This window comes from Nyctereutes procyonoides, unplaced genomic scaffold (assembly GCF_905146905.1).
Source record: "Nyctereutes procyonoides isolate TBG_1078 unplaced genomic scaffold, NYPRO_anot_genome, whole genome shotgun sequence".
Classification (NCBI taxonomy): Eukaryota; Metazoa; Chordata; class Mammalia; order Carnivora; family Canidae; genus Nyctereutes; species Nyctereutes procyonoides.
The window spans coordinates 15858663-15881250 of NW_026575020.1; the positions used below are offsets into that span (position 1 = coordinate 15858663).

The 22588-nt window shown below is 42.1% G+C and overlaps 1 protein-coding gene across 8 annotated transcripts in view; it reads left to right on the forward strand.

Annotated features, from left to right (window-relative positions):
* The window catches only part of YPEL2 (yippee like 2), a 63211-nt gene extending 46230 nt beyond the window's left edge, over positions 1-16981 (forward strand). For all 8 annotated transcript variants that reach the window (XM_055332715.1, XM_055332699.1, XM_055332730.1 and 5 more), the window contains 3 exons: positions 7221-7264; positions 8245-8353; positions 12239-16981. In XM_055332715.1, the coding sequence (XP_055188690.1) occupies positions 7221-7264; positions 8245-8353; positions 12239-12328 (243 nt within the window). In that variant the 3' untranslated portion in view covers positions 12329-16981. The remainder of the gene's footprint in view (positions 1-7220; positions 7265-8244; positions 8354-12238) is intronic.
* Positions 16982-22588: the final 5607 nt, after the last annotated feature.

The following is a 22588-nucleotide window of genomic DNA, read 5'->3' on the forward strand; positions in this document are numbered from 1 at the left end:
TATGTGGTATGCACATACTGCTATGTAATATATACATTATAAACATATATTCAAAGAAATAATTTAAAAGGAAGAAATAAGTTATAAATTGGTTTTCAAATCTTATTGAAGGTATGTGATTTAATATGTTCTTTTAAAAAATTATTGGTCTATCACTTTCTGATATAGTAATTCTAAGGTATGTCCTAATGAGGATATATTTCAGTACTTTAACAATTTCCCTTCCTGAAAAGCTCTTACAAAGAGAGGTAAGTTCAAATGTAACATTGGCATGTTTGTACTTATGAAAATCATGATCCCCACGATCTAACCCATTTACCCAGTTACACAAAGGTTTCTGCAGAAATTTGCAGTTGCTCTTTGTTTTTAAGATTGATTGATTGATTGATTGATTGATTGATTGATTTGACAGAGAGAGAACTCAAGCAGAGAGGAGTGGAAGAGGAAGAGAAGCAAACACCCGCCACCCCCTGGCCCCCTGCTGAGCAGGGAGCCTGACATGGGCTGGATCCAGAACTCTGGGATCATGACCTGGGCTGAAGGCAGAGACTTAACCAACTGAGCCACCCAGGCGCCCCTACAGTTGCTCTTTGTTTGGAATACTTTTAAGTAGATTATGAAATTGTTTCCTAATTGTCCAAATACAGCGTACAGATGGGAGGTTGTAGAGATGGCTTATTTTAAACATTTTTATTGGATTTAAAATTTTTTGATTTTATAAAGTAACATTCACTCTTTGATATACAACCCTATGAGTTTTGATAAATACTTGGTCTTATAACTACTGCCATAATGAAAATAACAATTCTGTCTCCCCTGTTATGCCTTGTGGTCAAACTCTCCCCTTAGCAATGACCTTTGTTACCTACTTATCTTAGCCTGATGCATTTCAGATTCATCCATGATGGTACGTGTATCAACAGGTTGTTCCTTTTTATTACAGACTACCGTAATATGGGAGGTATCAGTTTATCTACTCACCAACTGAGAGACATTTAGGCTGTGTCCAGTTTTGGACAATTATGAATAAAGCCGCTCTAAAACCATTGTTCTGCAGGTTTTTACATGATCATAAGTTTTCTTTTAACTTCGATAAATGAAACCATCAACTCTTGTCCAAAGTGGCTGTGCTATTTTGCAATGTATGAGAGAGTTCCAGTTGCTACACATTCTTGACAGCACTTGGTTTTGTCAGCATACAAAAATTCAACCATTTAACCACAACCATAGGTGTGTGGTGGTATCTCACTGTAGTTTCTGTTTGTTTGTTTGTTTTACTTCTGATGACCCTTTTATTTTAAAGGATACAACTCAAACAGGCAAAGGGTAGAGATACATAGAGCAAAGGATGAGGGTAGAGGGGATGGTGGAGATTTCATGCCCTTTCAGGATACATCACTCACTGAACACTTTGAATTTTTAAAAAGTATTTACTTATTTTTAAGATTTTATTTATTCATGAGAGGTACATACAGAGAGAGGCAGAGACGCAGGCAGAGGGACAAGCAGGCTCCCCGCAAGGAGCCCAATGTGGGACTCGATCCTAGATCCCAGCATCACGCCCCGAGCCAGAGGCAGATGCTCAACCGCTGAGCTACTCAAGCACCCCTTAAAGCTTTTATTTATTCATTTGATAAAGAGAGCACAAGCAAGGAGGGTGGCAGAGGAAGAGGGAGAAGCAGGCTCCCCACTGAGCATGGAGCCTGATGTGGGGCTTGATCTTAGGCCCCCAGGATCATGAGCTGAAGACAGATACCTAATTGACTGAGCCACCCAGATGCCCTACTCACTGAGCACTTTGATGTGTTCACCAACCTGGAAGTTCTTAGAATGTGATTGTTCCAGATTTTTAAAAACATTTTTATTTAAACTCAAACATTTGGTGTATGATTAGCTTCAGAGGTAGACTTCAGTGATTCATCAGTCTTATATAATTATATCACATGCCCTCCTTAATGTCCATCACCTCCTTAATGTCATCATCCCTCAAGCCCCCTCCCCTCCTGCAACCCTCAGTTTGTTTCCTATGATTAAGAGTATCTTGTGGTTTGTCTCCTTCTCTGAGTTCATCTTCGTTTAATTTTTCCCTCCCTTCCCCTATGATCCTCTGTTTTGTTTCTTAAACTACACATATGAATGAGATTGTATGATTGTTGTCTTTCTCTGATTAATTTCTCTTGGCATAATGCCCTCTAGTTCCATCCATGTTGTTGCAAATGGCAAGATTTCATTGTCTTTGATGGCTGAGTAGTATTCCATTGTATATAGATATACCACATCTTCTTTTTCCACTCATCTGTCGATGGACATCTGGGCTCTTTGTGGACATTGCTGTCATAAAAATTGGGGTGCAGGTGCCCATTTGGGTCACTACACTTGTATCTTTGGGGTACATACCTAGTAGTGCAATTGCTAGTTCATAGGGTAGCTGTATTTTCAACTTTCTGAGGAACGTCCATATTGTTTTCCAGAGTGGCTGCACCAGTTTACACCTGCACCTACTAACAGTGTAAGAGGGTTCTCCTTTCTCCCCATCCATCATTTCCTGACTTGTTAATCTGAGCCTTTCTGACTAGCATGAGGTAGTATCTTATTGTGGTTTTGATATCATTGTGTTTTTAATTTGCGTTTACCCCAGTGACTAATGATGCTGAACATCTTTTCATGTGACTGTTTACCATCTGTTTATCTTTGGTGAAGTCTGTTCAGATCTTTTGCTTATTTTATTTTTTATTTAAACATCTTTTAAGATTTTTTTTTGGCTGGGTACAGTATATTTTATGATACATGACAAGGTAGGGCTCCCTGAACCCCTCCTCTTCTTTAGGGGGTCTAGGATTGAAACTGTCTGGAGGTCAGGGGATTCTCAGTGTATTGAGGGATGCGTTGGGGCAAAGACTCCCCAGCAATTAAGGGAATCTCTCTTCTTGCTCTCCCTGGTGCTGGTGGTCCAGGGTCTCCTATTCCTTGAAAGCCATAAGATCACCACCTGGTTGCTGTAACCAAATTCATTGTCATAACAGGAAATGAGTTTGACACAGTGGTCATTGAGGGCAATACCAGCCCCAGCATCAAAGGTGAAAGAGTGAGTATTACTGTTAAAGTTGCAGGAGACAGCTTGGTTCTAAGGGCCCAGAATGTCCTTGAGGGGGCCCTCTGATGGCTGCTTCATCATCTTCTTAATGTCATCGTTTTTGGCAGCTTTCTCCAGGCAGCAGGTCACATCCATGACTGACGTGTTGCAAGGTGGGGACAGGAAGTCTGTGCCAATGAGTTGCCCATTCAGTTCAGGGATGACCTTGTCTATAGCCTTGATGGTGCCAGTAGAAGCAGGAGTGATATTTTGGGAAGCCCCTCAGCCCTCACACCACAGCTTCCCAGAGAGGTCATCCACAGTCTTTGAGTGGCAGTGATAGCATGGTGGTCATGAGTCCCTCCACAATGCCACGTTATCATGGATGACCTTAACCAGAGGGGCCAAGCAGTTGGTAGTGCAAGAGCCATTGCTGACAATCTTGAGGGGGTTGTCATACTTCTCATTGTTCATGCCCATTAGAAACATGAGGCATCCTTAGAAAGGAGCAGAGATAATGGCCCTCTTGGCCCCAGCCTTCAAATGAGCTCCAGCCTTCTTGATGGTAGCAAGGACCCCACCACATACTCAACACTAGCATCACTCCATTTGATGTTGGTGGGATCTTGTTCTTAGAAGATTGAGATGAGCTTTCCATTCATGACAAGTTTCCTATTCTGAGCCTTGAATGTACTATTGAATTTGTCATGGGTGGAATGATACTGGAACATGTAGACCAAGTAGTTGAGTTCAGTGAAGGGGTCACTGATGGTGACAGTATCTACTTTGCCAGAGTTGAAAGCAGCCCTGGTGATTAGGTGCTCAGTACAGCCAAATCTATTTACTCTGACCTTCACCATCGTGTCTCGGGATGTGGCTGGCATTATACCAGAAGATGTGGCTGTCTGTCAAATGGGGAGGAACAGAGAGCCTCTTTGCTCATTTTAAAATTGGAGTTTTTGTTCCTTGTTGTTTGAGTTTTGAGAGTTCTGTATGTATTTCAGGTACAAGTGCTTTGTTATATATGTGATTTCCAGATATTTTCTCCCAGTCTATGGCTTAACTTTTCTCTTTGTTTTTCAGAGAAAAAGCTTGAAATTTTGATTAAGTTCACGTTAGCAGTCTTTTTCTTTTATAAATTGTTTCTGGGACAGGATCTAAGAAATCTTTTCTAACAGGTTTCCACCTGCATTTTCTTCTCTCATTCATCTTAAGTCATTTTTTTGTACAGTCATATCCATTCCAAACTACAAAGATCATATAAAATGAACACATTGCCAGATACCAGTTCTCTCCATAGCCCAAGTTCCTTTTGAAAAAAAGTTATATTCTCATTCCCTGTTAAAACGTAGCCTTTACTTTGAAGGGACAGATTTAGTGGGCTTATTCTTTGGAAAATATTGCAGAATAAGAGTACCATACTACTGTCAGCTCCTTTTTACAGCAAAGGCCAAATACTTTGGAATGCTCATCTTTTTGCAAAAGAAAAAATTTAATTTCTGTACATTTTTAAGTACTTTGATGTAAATGAACTTCTTTGTGGTATGCTATCCTATACAAAAAATTGCAAGGATCCTACTGTTTGAATGTCCTGTTTTTAAATAATTTATTTATTCATTTGAGAGAGAGAGGGAGGGAGGGAGAGAAAGAGAATGAGCAGGGGGAGAGGGAGAAGGAGAGGGAGAGAGGGAAGGAGAGAAAGGGAGAGAATCCTCAAGCAGACTCCCAGCTGAGCACAGACCCCAATGCAGAGACCAATGCAGGACTCAATCTCATGACCCAAAGATCATGATCTGAGTTGAAACCAAGAGTCGGAAGCTTAACTGATTGCCACTCAGGCACCTCAGGGAATGAGCTTTTGATAAAATACAAAATTCATCTGTGTTGAATCTTGAAAGAATTATGCCATGCGAGAGAAGCCAGACAAAAAGCACTACATACTGTGTGATTTCATTTATTAAAAAGCAGAAAATACAAGTGATAGTGACAGCAGTGGCTGCCTTTGGGTGAGTGGAAAGGAAATGAGGGAAGGCTATAAGATGGAGGAGGGACAGGAGGAGAATTTCAGGGGTGATAATCTTGATTGTGGTGATGTTTTCACAGGTAGATACAAATAATGCACTTCAAATATGTAGAGTTTATTACATCAGTTATACACTAGTAAAGCCACTTACAGAAAAAGAAATAAGAGGCAGTTCACCTCTGGAATAAATATTTACTAAATGCCTACAGATGCCAGATTCATGGGTTCTGTGCGAGGGGGTCAGAGAGAGTGAGGCCTTGGCCCACACTTTCTGGGAGCTCACCATTGAGTAAGGGAGTTAGAAAATAAACCTATAACTTAGATCCAGTATGTGTTAAGTGCTAAGAAAGAACAAACGGGGAACAGGAGAAGTCGAGAACATGGGTGCCAGTGGGTGCCTTTTCTGGGGGAGGTCAAGGAAGACCTACGAAAGAGGAAGCTGAGCCGAGGCCTAGCACTGGTCAGGTGGATGAGCCTCCCCATCTGGGGGAACATCAGTGGCAAATTGGTGAAATGCAAGTTCCAGGAATTGCATGTGGTTTGTCCTGATTAGAGCAAAGGACACTATAGCAAGAGAAGAGATGGCAGAGGTTGGGGCCAGACCATGGAGCTTTTGCTTTCATGGCAGTGCCTGGGTGCATTTGTGCTCCAGGCTTGAACTAACAGGTCGTCCAGATCTCTGGTCTGTATTACAGGGACACTGTCTCTGCCAAACACTTGGCACAGACCTCCAGGCTTTTGAGGCTGGGACACTCATATTCATGCTTAGCTCTAGTCTGAGAGTTCTTATGTTCCCCAGGAATGTTTCAAAAGCCAAAGGAAACAAGCTGGTTTAGGTCTGAGCAGCAGCTGGGGAACATCTGCTTGCTTCTTACAGCTATACCTGGGAGCAAAGGTCTTTGGTGCATTTGTATGTTGGAGGTAACCAACAATCCAGCTGCCTCAAAAGCAGTTTTTCCACAAGTCAAGAATTTTGCCTTTCTTTCTGGCTGGCAGCACTGATTCCCTAAAGTCCTGTATTTCTGACAATGGCTGTCTGGGGTGCAGTGATCTGTGTCCTGTTTGGTTCTCTCCTACCCTCTGGTCATCTGTTAACCAGTCACCACTGGATTTCTCCAGCCACTGAGTAATAGAGGTCATGAGAGAGTCCCTAATTTATTTGTTTATTTTTAGAGTGGGTTTTTAGAGGAGACTAGGATGTTTGATTCAGAGTATGATTGTCAGACCACATTAAAAATTCAGGCAGCAGTACAGAACATGGATAGCTCATGTCAGCCAGACATTTCAGTGTAACCAGAGGAGGAAAACACAGCGAGGGCCCATGTTAATGGAAGTTGATGCCAAACTGCATGGCAAGCACTGGCTCACCTTTCTCCTGTTCCCTGCCACCCTTCAGCCAGAAGAAAGCAGCTCATATTTAAGCTAGAATTTAAAATGGGATTGCTAAAAAAATAAAAATAAAAATAAAAATAAAAATAAAATAAAATAAAATGGGATTGCTGCTTAATGAGCATTCCTGTGATCTCAAGATCAAGTTGCTTACCCTTCAAAAGGAGAGCTCCTCTCCTCCCATTTAGGATTGTTACTGATATGGCAGTTAGGATCTACAAGAAGTGAGAAGCATAGGTGTGGTGGTTTATCTTTTTTCCTTGGGGAATTTGTGCCATCTTCTGCAGGGTTGGACCAAGAGGACGAGCAAAGGTGCTCACACTGATTTCCCTAACCAACTCGAGGAAAGCTGTGGCCACACAGATGCCTGAGATCAAGTGGGTCCAGCAAAGGCCAATGTGGATGATCTTGGGTGGATTAGTAAAACAGATGGTGTCAGGAGGGAAGAAGTTTTCAATGATATTGTGGACTTTGGTTTTTGTATCTTCTCACCTGGGCTGGAGAAAACAGTCCACATGTGGGCTGGCCTAAACTCTGTAACTCTGTTTATCCTGCCCTCCTGTCCTCTCCCGTGCTATCTACCAGCTGGACTGTTAAATGGCTGAATCCTTTTTTTTTTTTTTTTTTTTACTGTGTCAATCCTGGAAGGTCATGATTGTTGTGATTTGGGGCTGGTTTCTTGAATGGGTGGGTGAAATGGATATCTAACTATTGATTTGTTTTCTTGCATTTCAGTCGTTCCAAGGAAGTCAAGGACGAGCATACCTCTTTAACTCAGTGTGAGTATCTCTGAATGGTACACCCATGATTTGGTGCAAGTCTTGTCAAGTGGGGGGAAAAGCAGTAGTCAGTGATAATTAAACAATGGACCCTGTCCCCTCGGGGCCAATAAAAACCCTGCAGAGCATTGCTCTCCACGGTAGGTAGTCGATTATCTGTAGGGATTTTTTTTTTTTCTGCATCTTTGGCTAAAAATAATACATTTACTACCCACAGTAGGCACATCAGAGGGCTATAGACTCATAGGGAAGAAGTTGAAGTGCTTCCGAGAGCCTCATCAGGAGGCTTCAGAACCAGGTATGAGATGAGTCATCAGGGAAGAGAGGTCAAACCAAAGACCTGGAACTCTGCTGCAGGAGCGGAGACTGGAGGAAAGTCCTGGTTAATGAGAAGCCTCCCCCTCCCCCACTGCAGTTGTAGCCTGATAGGGCTCTGCATCACTGCTGGGAGCATCCCTGGGCGCCTGTAACCTGGAAAAGGAAGGTGAAGTTCACACAAGTCTAATGAACTGTGAGAGTGGCAGTCTAGCATGTTCAGCTTGATATGATACAGGGCTTGTTCATCCTTGTAATTAGGGCATGCCTGTGCCAATGTCATGTTTGACATCTTCAGCTGCATCCAGTCCTCAGTAAGCTCATGGTTGTGGTCTTCACAGTGTGGCCATTACTTAGTCCCCTTAGCTCACAAGATGAGGAGCATCAATCAGAAACATTCCAAGGAAAATTTCAAACCATAAAGACTATTTATCAGCAGATTCACTGAATCAGAATTTGCAGATCTCAAATGCATTTCAATGGAGATGTTTCCATGTGGCTGCCTTTTAGGGGCTGTTAACACTTTTGGTCATAAACAACGCCCTTCTCAGTGTTGGCTTCCCTTGTGGCATCCATGCTCAGTTATTTTCTCACTGCAAGCTCAGCTTGAAAGACCAATGATGAGTGTGTGACTAACTACCCGTTCTCTCTGTCCCTTGGCACAGAGTTAATGTGGGCTGCGGGCCTGCAGAAGAGCGAGTGTTGCTAACAGGACTCCATGCAGTTGCAGACATTTACTGTGAAAACTGCAAAACCACTCTGGGCTGGAAATATGTGAGTACTAAGGAGTCTGGTTGGTGGCAAGAGGGCTGTGAAGGCAGTAGTTGAGAGAGCCTTCTGCTAGAGGATTGCTTTCTTCCACTGGCTTCTTCTGGCCCTGTGCGATTATCTTAGTCCAAGAATAGGCAGTTGAACCCAAAGAGCACTTCCTGGCACACTCCTGCCTGCCATACTCATTCTTCCTTTTTCTCCTACTCATTCCTTCAGAGTTGCCCCTGAAACAGACAGATACACACATCTGCTTTTCAGCTTAATTAATAACAATAATAGCACATAATATTTCCTGATAGCCTACTGTGTTCCAGGCATATATTATCTTATTTACTCTTCACAGGGTCCCTAAGAGGTTAGGTCATATTTTAATCCCTATTTTATGGATGAGGAAACTGAGGCTAAGTGGGGTTAATCTTATTTCCAATCTTATCTAGCTGTTGTCTGGCCAAACCAGGACAGAGACGTCCAGGAGCCTAACTGCAGAGCCCATGCTCTTTGTTCCAGTAAATGTCCCCGGAACATCTCTCAGGTCCTAGGCCCTGTGCTAGGCATCATCAAACATATTAGTGTCCACTGTTAGATACAGTCATGGCTGGACTCGCCGTATTGGATGTTCATTCCTTAGCTCTTTAACTCAACAAATAATTTTAACCTCTTCTTGACACCTGGAGTGAGCAGTTCTTTGCTAAGGTGAGATGAGGTATGGATGTTCAGTGAAAACAAACTTTTGTTGTTATTATTGGCAGATATATTTATGATGGGCAGATATTTTCACAGGCTTTATCCTGCCCGTCATTGTGAGGATATTGGAAAATGAGTCTTCCAGTCTCTGGGAGGACAATTTCTTCCACGTAAATGCCACAAATTCCATGTCCTGTCAGTTGTACAGGGTGAGTGTGGGGCTGGCTCATATGACCTGTGGTTAGTTAGCTGTTAGTTAGCTTTGGAAGAGCCTGGAGGAGTAGTCAAAACTGCCTGCCGAGTGATAATGATGTGTCAGTGTAGGCTTGTTGATTGTGACAAACACACCACTCTGCAGAACTCCAGTAATGGGGGAGGCTGTGCGTTATGTGGGAGCAGGGAGTACAGGGGAAACCTTGCCTTCTGCTCTTTTTTTTTCTGTGAACCTAAAACTGCTCTAAAAATATGAAGTCTATTTCAATAAAAATGATGCTGAATAAAAAAGCCCAGCATAAAAACATGATTCCGTTTAACCAAAGTTAAAAACATGCAAAACTTAACTACCATAGGTGGAGTCTGCAATGGAGCAGCATTGCCTTTAGATTCCATCTTTCACATCTACTTTGAGATGTTCATCTACCTAGATGGCATGTTTCATGATGCCAAGATGGTCACAGATCCCTATGGATGCCTTGATTGCTTCTAGCGGGAAAAACTATCCTTGGATATTCTGTTTCCTCTGTATGGCCAGTGCCCCCCAACCCCAGGTGATCTGGGGGCCACAGTTATGGGTTTGATTATTCAAAAATGTTCTCCTCTTCTGTTCTTCCAACTTCTTGGTCATCTTGTTCCAATGAAGATGTACAGGATTACAGATAGAAGATAAATGTGAGTTCATTGGTTTTGCTCCTTGAGGTAAAAATGAATCACTCCTTTGACTCAGGTTTATTAAAAGCCTTTGTGTTGGATACAAAAGTAAATGAGATCTAATACTTGCCCTTGGTTGGGTGTTTACAGTCATGTTATCAGGGAGGAAAGCTACAGGTAAACAGATAAAACAGCTTGACAAGCATACTGATATGTACAGGACAGTAGAGAAACATCCATCTCCCCAAATATTTATTGATTACCTCTCATGTCCCAGGTCAGGACTCCAATCCTTCATTCCATTATTTCTTCAGACCCTCACAGTAATCCTGTGAAGTACTTTTAATTATCCCAGTTTTGTAAATGGAAATTTGCAATTGTAAACAAAAGTGGTTAAGTGATGCTTCTGGTGCCAGGAAGCAAAAGCAGGCTTCATTCAGTCTGGGGTGTTTCTGCAGACTCTAGATCTAGTGTTCTGTCCACTAGAGTCCAGTTAATGACATTTTTCAAGTGGCTTGGGGGCTGTTGAATTTTTTTTTCTTTTGGCTTTTTTGTTTGTTTAATACAGATATACTCTTACTTTCCTAGTTTTCTTTTTATTTACCTCCCCCCTATCCTGAGCACACTGCCACAGAACAATAGGTCTTATTCTCGAACCACATTCCTTTGTTGTGTACACATCACACAACACACACACACACACTGAGCTGAGGAATAATGAAGTGTCAGGGAAATTACTGCTGAGTCCACAGCTCTTGTGTGTGTGTGTGTGATGTGTTTGCACATTCTCTCTCAGTGCCCTTCCCCTCGCCTCTCCCCTTTCCCCTCTCCGCTTTGTGGAATGATTTGTCTCTCAACACAAGACTCAACTCTGATCTCTTGTCCCGAGACCCAAACCTCTGGAGCTTGGGAACAGAAGATACAGTTCATACAAATGCCTCCCAGAACCTATGGCCAGTAGGGTTGAGTTACTTACTAAGTTGGAAGACTCCGAAAAAGAGTTGTTGTCCACTGCTTCTGCACATTGGACTCAGCCATCTAATGACTGTGATAATACATGTTTGTTTGTGTGTGTGTTTTTTAAGATTTTATTTCTTTACTCATGAGAGACAGAGGGAGGCAGAGACCTAGGCAGAGGGAGATGCAGGCTTCCTATAGGGAGCCCAATGCAGGACCCATCCCAGGACCCCAGGATCATGCCCTGAGCTGAAGGCAGACGCTGAACCACTGAGCCACCCAGGTGCCCCTGACCTGTGTTTTTCATATAATACACCAGATGTTTTTATACCTCTATGCCTGGGAATACAATATCCGTTTGAGCCTATACCTATGCAGGGCTCTTTTTCTATGGGGCTTCTTAGCCTGCAAGCCCACACACAGCGTTGTAAATTTAGGATGGTAATCTATCAGGTGATTTATATTGAGTTTTCTCTCTGGAGGCCTGGCAGCTGGGTGGGGCTTGAGGGCTGCCAGGTTCTTCAGCCTGGAGTTCACGTAGCTCTGATCTCCCTGGAGAAAGGCAGTGAAGGAAAAACAGACTTAATACACTTGACATAGAAATAGCAAGATAAATAAAAAAGAGACCTATTTGGCCTCACAATACTTTCTCTCCCTGAGTGTTTTTTCTCTAGGTGTAATAAAGTACAGTTGAGGATTATGACATAGAAACTTCATGGATACATCCACAGAGCACATTTCTGGTCAATGTCAGAAACCAAGTTCCCCTGATTTTACATGTGCATATGCAAGTGTCCACCCGCACACAGACACACATTCACTTAGCAGTTATTTATTGAAGACCTATTAAGTGGCAGGCAGTCCTCTATGAAGTGAACAAAACGAATAGAAACTTCTGCCTGTCTGAAATTTGTCTTAGTAGTGAAAGACGATATGTAGAACAGATATGCAGCTTGTACTGTGTATTTGAAAATAAATGCTGTGGAGAAGAATGAAGCAGGTAGAGAGGGGAAAGGGAGTTCTGGGGTGGAAGTCGTGCTATTTAAAGTAGAATAGGAAAGACCTTACTAAGATGGTGACATTTGGGCAAAGACTTAAAAGCAGAGATCCTGAAGAAATTCTGTTGTAAATATTGAGAAAATGTTTAGAATATTTAAATTGCAAAGTGTTTAAACTCTGTTGTAAATATTGAGAAAGTCTTGGTGCTGCCTCAGCGCTGGAGCTCAGGGAAGAGGACGTAGCATGTTCGAGTGGTAGGAATTCTCTCAGGCTGGGCAAAGCTGGTCCTGATCCCTATCATTGGCCTGCCTTTGCTCCTGTGCTACAGAAATCACCTATTTGTCTTTGGTCATCTGGTGTCTTTTCCTTTGTGTCTCCTAGGAACATGCCTTTGAAAGCAGCCAGAAGTATAAAGAAGGCAAATACATCATTGAGCTAGCACACATGATCAAGGACAATGGCTGGGACTGATCGGAGGGTATCCACCTAACCCAGTGTCTACATGAACACCATCCAACCGAACATTCTACCCAAGCGTGAGAGAGTGACTGAACACTTGGTTCCATCCATTTAGGGGCCTTGCCATCTGGGGCATTCTCCCACCCTGACGCCGCCTTTCTGGTGACCGGCCTCTAAATTGCTGTCTCTCTGTCTCTTTGCTTTGTATCTGTTTGTGAGTTGATCCTGGCTTCTCTCTCTGTTCTCGTGTTGGCTGAAAACGAAACAACAAAAGGAACAGATGCTTGACCTCATGGCAGCAGCCCACCTTGATAAGGGCCCTAGGGCCCATGTAAGCGCTGCCCGATGGCCTCTTGTCAGGAGAGCAGTGGCACAGCACAGGGGTGTGCGGAAGAGGGAAAGGGGGAGCCGTTGAGGATCCCGGGGGTGGGCAGGGGATGGGACGTGAGAGGTAGGAACAAAATTGTGCTGCTCCTGGAGTCCTGGTAACTTAGGCTTGAAATAATCGACTTGTCTCAAAGGACAAAGAGAAAAAAAAAAAATACCTCATGACTGCATTTCTCTCTGATCGGAAGTTTCTGTTCCTGACACCAACTGTGCCAGGTTAGCATGTGAGCGCAAGAACTGGTCCTAACTCTAGTGGGGGCAGGGGACTGGTTCTCCTGGGTTGAGTTGGGAGTGTCCTGAAAAGAGAGAATGAAAAGCCCAGGTGGTTTTGATAACTCTGATGCCTCACTGCTCCTTCTGGTCATCTTTACCTCTTCAGCCACTGTAGGTGAGAGGAGGGGGGGTATTTGTAATGGGTGCAAGATCCAAACATCCCAAAGACCTTGGCCACCAACCAATTAAAATCAGTAATTGAGGATGACAGGGAACAAAGGGGACTGTAGTTTGGGAGCTCCTGTAGAGATGGCTCAGATATTGGGCCAGAAAAAATAAAAAGTAGAACCAGCTAGCAATTCTGATTGTCTAACCGTTTTTTTCCTGACCCCTAATAAGAGCATTATGGCAAAGAAGGGGGCGGGGTGGGACAATGCTGGGAATAGTTTGGAGTTGAACCGTTACAGGTTAGTGCATCTTCCCCTTTGGTATGCAATGGCTTCAGAGAGATCAGCAATTCTTTGTACATAGTTTTGGGTGTTTTTCTCCAGTTCTATCATTGTAGAGTGTGGAAAACAAAGTCCCAAGGCTTTGAGCTTAGAGATAACCTGGCCAGTAGATTCCTCATACCCCTAGCTATTCTTGGACTTGAATGCGTTGTGTGGAGAGAAATTGTCAGAGTGGTCCAGCAGTAGGGAGGGCTTAGATATGATTGTCAAACATCAAGTTAAAAATTCCAGTATTAGCTGCTGCCTCCCATCTCCCAAAACAAACCAAAGTTCATTATATTAGGGAAGCGGAGAACAAATCCTTAATAAAGCTCATGAGAGAGAAGAGTTTGTTACAGTTAACCAACAATGTGAAGTGTATTATACCAACAGTTCAGCCAGTCCCCAGTGCATAACTGAAGCTCATTTAACTGAGTTAATTTTATGGCTTAGACCGAAAATGTAATTATTAAGGTATGTGCAGGTTATATTAGGTAATTCTCAGCATCTCCTTCTCTAAGTAGGCTGATTCTGTAGGAAAATTCACTGTAAAGTCACAGAAGAGTGAGTTTGTAGAAGCAACAATCTGTAAAATTGAATCAAGATTTAAGCAGCCAACCCGGGACATTTCCAGAATTTGAATTTTCATAGGGAGTAGATCATGGTGGAAATGCCTTTTCATGTCTCTGTGCACTGATTGCATAAAGGGGACCTGAGCTAGGTGTGGTCCTGCACTGGAGGTGATGGACAGCAGGACTGACAGGAAGCCAGGTGGCTCCAGGTTTAGCAATAGACCGCTTCTTTAACACAAAAGGATTCTTAGAAATTGAATCTTGTTCCCAAAGGCTTTTTACCCACATCTTCTGGTACTTCAGCAACCCTGGAAGATTAAGTTCTCCCCACATTACTAAAAATCAGACTGAGGTTCAGAAGAAGCTTTTCATTTCTGCTCCCAGAGAAAGAGTTCTGGCTTCCAGGGCCAAGATCTCAATAAAAAAGCATTTTCAACTTTCACATTCCTGAGATGGCTTGCTGGCACATAAATCATAGATCCCCCTTTCTGTCTGCCCCGAAGTAGTGGCTGTCACTTAGAGATTTTGATTAGCACCTTAGCTCAGAGAATGTCCTGGCTGTTGATGCTCCTTTCCATAGAAAGAAAATGGGAGTTAAACACAGGTAGGTGTTTTGTCTTTGAGACTAAAAATGGAGTGTGGTGACAGAGAAACCAGACATGGGGTGCCCTAGAATTTTCGAGGGGCAGAGGAGACCAATGTGCCACTGTTCTTCCTTGGGGATGAGGCCTCTGACTGCCGCATGGATCAGAGCAGGCTTCAGTTAGACCCAGGTTCTAGTTTTTGGTTTGTGTTTTTTTTTTTTTCTCCAGTTAGCTGATTGAGCATCCAATGGGTGCGTGGCACCATACTTGGTGCAAAAGATCTGAGTAGAATGTTGGTTTTTCCACAACTACAGGGGAAAAAGAAAACAACTCATTAGGCTTTCCCTTTGTGTCAATGAAACCAAAAGTGCTTCTTATAACTTTAGCTCCATTCATGGCTTGTCTACCTAACGTCTAGCAGTATTGGATTGACCGCAGCTGAGTGATGAAGACACATCAACTCATGGCCTCAGTCAGTTCATTCTTTAATTTCTTCACCAAATTATTGACTCAGAGTATAACCAAAGACCTCATCTATTCACCCCTGACAGGTTCAGGGAATTGGAGTTGTATGGTAAAACCTAGGCAGGATGCAGGGAGGAGGGCAGGGGGAAAAAGAGAAGCAAGAAAGGGAAAGGCATGACGTTCTATACCTCAACCAGCAGCTGCCTTCATGTGCAACTGAAGTCCGGCTGGCAGACTCTCTAGGTCCATCTCCCCTGTTCTGTCTTAGGTCATGTGGCCTCAGTGGCCCTGGATTACACCCAGATCCCCGAATGCTAACCTTAGGCTGCTGATGGGTTGATTTGACATGAATCAAATACAGCCAGACTTGATGCCCGCAGAATGTCAACTGGGCCTGATAGAATGCTCCCCCCACTCCAATGACAGCAAGACCATGGAGATAGGATGAGCAAATCTTTACTGGTGGGTCAGTGTGTGAAAAAGAGGTGTCCCCTTTATAAAAAGATCTTCAAGTGGATATATATATATATATATATATATATATATATATATATTTAAAAAGTTGCTTATGAAATATTCTTTTGTAAATAATATTTAATTTTTTAAATAATATATTTGGTGCTGTTTTCTCAGATCCCCTGAGAGCACTTTTTATTTTCATTTTTAAATTCTATGGTTTATTCTGCATTTCTTGAAGTATATTTTAAGGGAAACAGTGATCACCAATATAGTCTTTCTAAAAAATAAAAAAAAAAATCTGTATCCCTTTAGTCTGGACAGAGGCAATAAGGCAATGCCTCTCTGCATTTTTTTTTCCCTGATGGAACAGACTCTGCAGTGCATTACCAGGTTGAGAATTGAAATATTTTCTTGCACCAATATTGACTAGAAAAGAAAATAAATAAAATCAGATTTAGTAACAAATTAGCGATTCCTCTTGTTGGAAGAATTTCCAACAATTTGGAATCTTGTTTTTAATTTTTGTGCGTATGTGTGTGTGTGTGTGTAAAGCACTTTGCGTTGTGCCTCCTGTACTCTTCTTTACTGAGGACACTATACCTACAGTTTACACCTTGGGCACATAAGGCTTTCTTCTCTTTCTCTCGGCTGGTCTTGTTTCGAGTGGACCAATAGCACAAACCGTGAGGATTTTGTTTTTCTGAGCATGGAGCTATTGCCAGTTTGCTCCTTTTTCTTTGTGTGCTCAACTTTCACAGATCGTAAAGGAAATCTGTTTGTGAAGATTAAGCAGAGTCAAATCTGTGTATTTCCGAGATGTGAGTGTACTCCTTACATACCCCAGGTTTCCACTTGTGGAAGCCACATCATTAACTGGTTTGGGTTGAAAGGACATCAGTAAAATAATTCACATACCTTGTAGGTAAAACAGTTTTATTTTAAGTTCAGATTGTCTCAGGTTCAGGAAGAGGCTGGGAAATCAAATCTTGATTGCAATCAAGTTACATATTTTAACAGAGTCTGCCTCGAATGAGAAAACACGCTAGTGGTCAAGGTAGAGGAAAGAGATGTTTAATTTTCTTAAGCAAAATACAGTCATGAAATCTGCCAGCAGTGAAAGGTAAATCCAAGAAGAAACAAGCTATTCCCATTACCAAATTTAATCTGCCTGTATATTTTTATGTAACATTTTGGTGAAAGTGAGAGTCGGTTCCCTTTTCCAACCTGCAGAGACGATCTTTCAATACAGAATCTGTCTATGCTTGTGTTTACAAACTGTATTTGTTGGGTTTGGGTTTTATTATTTTCCCTATTTTTTTGTGGCATTTTTCAGGTCACTTTGCTTCAATAACAAAGATAATTATTTTCAAATAATTTGTCTTCACCTTTTCCTGTATTTGTACATAGTGATTCAGTATTAGAGAAAAGTGCATTGTTTCTGTCATATTTCCAATCTGTGTTGGTGCTCATTTGAGAAAATAAAGTTTTCAAATATTCTTTGGAGGGCTCATCTGTCTTAATTGACCCAGCATGTTTTATCTTGACTTTAAGTTTAAAGGAACTGAAAAGCCTGTAGGAGGTCATCTGTCTAACCCCATTCACCGAGCTGTCAACTGAGACCCTGCAGGATTGTTTTCTCCAAGGACAGTTGGCCAATTAATGAATAAAAATCAGGTCTCCTGATTATCTGCAAATGCTTCTCTTATCTTTAGATAACAGAAATGCATGAGTGACCTTTAGGATTTTGGTCTACTAAACCCCATATTTTTAAACTCTGCAAACTTTTCTGTTTACACCAGTTGCTTTGGGGAAACTTGAATTGCATTAGGCAGAGAAATAAAAGAATCATAAAATAACAAAATTCAGTCACAAAGAGGCAGCATTATCTCTGAGTAATTAGCTAACGAAGGGAAAGAAGTATTCACAGTTATAGTATATGGAAAATCAGGTCTTCTCACTCACTAAACAAATATTTATTAAACAACTGTTAGGTTCTAGGCTCTGGGTGAGGCAGTTAGACCATTCTAATAAATCAGCTGTTTTTCCTCCAGTATCCTCCATATGCATAGCCTTGCATACATAGTTTTGTATTCTGGTGCCTTCATTTAACAGACTAAATATTTTTGCCTAGACATCAATTTATACCATAACTTTTTCAAAAGCTTGCCCCCACAACTTACAGGGTTCTCACCTTGTATAGGCAACTTTAGTGAAGACAGAGGATATTAAAACTGCACAAATGCGTATGTGTATGTGTGTGTTTTCACACTGGTAAAAGTATTTTAAAAGCCTGTTCTCTATAAAACAAATACCTTATCTTCTTCCCATGAATTTTCACCTATCCATTCTGGGCTGCAGTTGACTTTTATTTGTCCTTGAGCATATTATCTTATTCCTGTGACCTGTTTTGCTTCAGTGGATGTGTCTGTTATCATTTCCCTCTTGTTTGCCTTTGGCAGACCAGGAGGAGAGAAAAGATAATATGTGCGGGAGGCAACCAGTTCCAATCCAGCAATCCTTGGGTCCTTGTTTCCAAGCTCTTACAGCCTACTGGCTGTCCAGGAGATCAGGCCAGATCCTGGGTAGCGTCCATTGCCTACGTGACCCCTCTTAAGATCCTGGCAATGAGGCATTATCTCAGGTCATCCCAGGAGTCCTCACCACCCCAAGGGAAAGCGATGACAGATGCCAATTATACCCATTTTGTAGATGATGAGGTCAGGAAGGTTTCATGGGAATGACAGGGTCAGGAGTCCTAGCCTGACTTTGCAGCGGTGTTTCCCTGCACTGTGTCCCAGATGTCAGCCTCTCTCTTCCTCTAGCCTTCTTAATTCTTCTGTGGCTTCATAGGACACTTTCTCAGTCTGCCCATCATGACTGCTTAAAAAGTAAGGATTCAGGGGATGTGAATCAGCAAATTAATGTAGGCAGAGCCACAAAGGTCACCGCTACCTGAAAAGTATTGTGTATTTCATAGTTGAATGTAAGCAAGGCTTTGTTGGTTTTTAATACTTTGTAGTAGACCACATGTGTAATCCTTGGCCCCTTCGTTAATAGTAGGTACCTAACAACTGCTTGGTCAATCAACATTGAATTGATGTGGATAGTGGAGAACTAACTGCTTTTCAAAATCCGTTTAATATGTTAGTATCCCTAAGAGGAGAAGAGAGGAGGTTAACATTGAATGTTTCCTGCACAAGATAAATGGTTACATCAGGAACAGTCAGTTTACTATTTGCATTTATTTATTTGACAAGTATATATATATATATATATATATATATATATATATATAATAAGTATATATAATTATGTATATGTATAATATGTATATATAAAATTATATAAGTATATATACTGTATATATTATATATACACTAATATATATAGTATATACTATATATAATTATATACATAACTATATAACTATATATGTATATTTTTTGAACATCTATTATGTGCTTAGTCTAGTCAGGAAACTAACCCCAGGGAGCAGAAAATCAGTGGTACTAATTGTGCAGAGTGAGAGAACAAAGGCTATGCATGATCCTCCCTAGTTGGCCAAATATCCAGCCACATCAGCCACCACCCTCACTGGCAGCTGTTTCCTGCAGAAGCAATTGCTCATAAATCCTTTAATCTGAACCAAGAGCAGGGCACAGGGCAATCTCTGGAGTTAGTGCACCTGCTTTCAAATACTGGTTTCACTTAGTAAGAAGGTGATCTATGGAGAGGGCTCAGCTCAGTGCCTGGCACGTAGTAAGGAGTCAGTGATAAAATAGTGGTAATGATTACCAAGTGTCATATTGAAGTGGGAGTGGGATGAAGAGGACTATTATATTTGATCTTTATGTACATTATTTGCTTAATTTAGCAACAACTCTATGAAGCAAATACTCCAATTTTCAGAAGACAGAACTGAAGTACAGAGTGTAAATTATATGCTTGTGGAAAAGCTGGGATTTTTAAACTCTTGTTCTGATTTGAAGCCAGACCCCCTGCCCGTAGGCCCCAATCTGTGGCCCCAGCCTGCCATTCAGGAAGCAGGAATAGCCACCAAACAGGAAACTTTCTGGCAGATCAGACCAAGAGTATACCCAAACTGTCATGAATGTTTTGTTATCTCCTATTTTACTTTTTTTTTTTCCATTGGAAGCCCAGAGCTCAGAACTGAGGAAGAGTTTGAGTTGTATCATTATTTTATATGGTTTCAGGCATGTTGATTGCAGGGCTATGATTTTAAGGGGGAAAAGTGTGGTTTCAATTGTTCAGACTGATAGAAAAGATGAAAATGCAAATCATGCCCATGTGGAAGTATCCTAACATACACCTCCATCTCTGTGGGGACCTTTTGAGGGTAACTCTCTAGGCCAGCTTGGAACAAACCAAATATTAAAACTTCATGTGGCATGACAGTACTTCTAATCACTGCCTTTCCCCACCCAGGTGATAATGGGATCATTTTAATGACAGGATATCTGGGAAAGCTGAATTTTACAAGATGTTAGCAAATCATTTGAAAACAATGACAGAACTATTGGGTTATATTTATTTTAAATTAAGATCATGCTAATGGTTTATTCCAAGCTCAGAAACCAGCAGGGTCAAATAGAAAGAATGTTGGCTTTGGAGTTGGACAGGTGGGGATTTGAAGCCTGACTGCTTATCTTTTGATCACTTTGAAGAAGTCACTGCAATTCTCAGGACTAGTTTCTGTCTTCTGTAAAGCAGGGACCAGCAACCACACTCAAGTTAGTGTCAGCATCAGATAACAGCCATGAAGTGACCAGCACATAGCCTTGATCACATAGGCCTTAGCACGTGTCACTCCCCCCGCCCCCCCCCCCCCAGCACTGCTCTCACATAGGATAGTTAGGATCCAAAATTCATCCTCCTAACACACCTCTACAAAAGAGGAGAGGAGGTTAGGTCATTAACCCCTGGTCATGGGCCTCAGAAGTAGCAGACAGACATTAGAACCCGGCACCCAGCTGGTGGCCCCTGCACCATGCTACTTGGTTTTAGTTCTGGGGTGTGTACATTTATGGGAAGAAAAAAGGACAGACAGAAAAACATCCCTGAATTTTGGAATCTTGCTTTAGAATTTTTTTTTGAGATTTATTTATTTATTTATGATAGAGAGAGAGAGAGAGAGGCAGAGACACAGGAGGAATGAGAAGCAGGCTCCATGCTAGGAGCCCAATGCAGGACCCGATCCCGGGACTCCAGGATCGTGCCCTGGGCCAAAGGCAGGCGCCAAACTGCTGAGCCACCCAGGGATCCCCCTAGAATTTTTATAATAACCATTTTTGGTGATCTTCAGTAAAGTATAATTTGCTCTTGATTGTTCCCCCCTAGTCTGATAGGCAACATGCAGAGGAAGCAGAAATCTTCATTCACCTCCCCAGCCTCCCTTGGACTGTCTGCCTCTAATTCTAGTTCTCCAGAGCAAGGCCATACAAGCACATCAACCAAGCCTGGATGTTTTATTTATGGCTTTAATAATGGAGTCTCTTGGGAAAATTTTGGTTTCCCATTCCCAGAAGCAAAAACTCATCCACAGAATGTTCATAACGTTTATTACCATTTATGTTTTTCTCCTACCATGTTCTTTGAGCCACCTTAACAGACTTTAAAATGTCCCTTCAAAAAAGCAGTATAATTTGAGCTGCCGTTCATTTGCCTGGTATGTTCTGTACTAAACCAGCACAGTTTCAAAAAATTTAGAATATAGGTTGATAATGCCACCGCTGCTGACATCATCCTACGTTGAACATGCTGTGTTTATTACCAAAACTGCCACCAACCCAGCAGGAGCTTGTTTTAGCTTCGTCCAGTTCCCTGGACTGATTGCCACTGCCATTGGAAGAACAGCACCCACTTCTTCTGGAGGCACTCAGGCTTGAAGTTGTTTCCATGGTGATGAGACAGACCCAAGACTCAGGTTTCATTTCATTTTATATCTCAATGATATTATAAAGAAATAGCACCAGCAAGAATACCAGCCATCTGAGGGAGGAGGATGGAGGAAAGAAAGAGCCACTGACCTTCTGGGACCCTACCTATCAGAAGGACCCGTGGGAGTTTCTATTAGCAAGGGGGAGTGGGTAGTCATCTGGCAAAGGAGAAGTCAGAGTTACCACAGACCTAACTGGTTTGGACCTGTTGTGTCCAATGCATCAGGTGTTTCATCTTGCCTTGAGTAGACCTAGGTTTAGCTGGAGGGAGATTTGGCCAAAAAGGCTGTGCCATAAGGTAGGCAGAACTCAACGGAATGCCTGTGAAGATCCTTTCTGCCTATGGGCAGGACACTTAACTGGCATGTGGGCACCAAAAAGCAGGTTTTCAGGCTCCATTTAGCTCTGTGACCTTGGATAGGTTGGTTATCTTTTGAGGCTCCACTGACTCGTCCGTAAAAGAAAGTTTTGGTGGGGCGCCTGGGTGGCTCAATTGGCTAAGCATCTGTCATCAGCTCAGGTCATGATCTCAGGGTCCTGGGATCAAGCCCCACGTTGGGTTCCCTGCTCATCAGAGAGTTGGCTTCTCCCTCTGCCCCTCCCCCCACCCATTCCCTCTCTCTCTTAAATAAAATCTTAAATAATAAATAAAATTTAAAAGTTAAAAAAGGTAAAAAAAATAAAGTTGTGATAAGAACTAAGTGTGATAATGTACATCAAGTGCTGAGATGGAGCCTGGCACCCTGGAGCTTAAGAAATGTCAGTTATTGTTGCGATAGTAGTGGTGAGGCAAGGCAAGGATGTGTGTTTTTCAAAGTGGAAAAATGCATGTGAATCACCAAATGGGAAGAATCATAGTAGGATGGTTTATAACTATCCTTTTTCTTTGCATGCATTTAACAAGGGGGAGTGGGTAGTTGCCCATTGAAGAAAAGTCAGAACCAACACTGTAGTTACTGGTTTTGACTGTAAAGCATAACTGTAGAAAGGTTTCCCACAGGCCCTTTGCTGCCTGCCTTCCACTGGGTCCCTCCAGCTCTTGCCCTAGGCCTGTACTATGGTCCTTAACAAATTATATTACCTGTCTCCTTCCCTAGGATTCCTTCCAGGACAGGAACCCAGACTTTTTACAGTTGACTGCACTTGC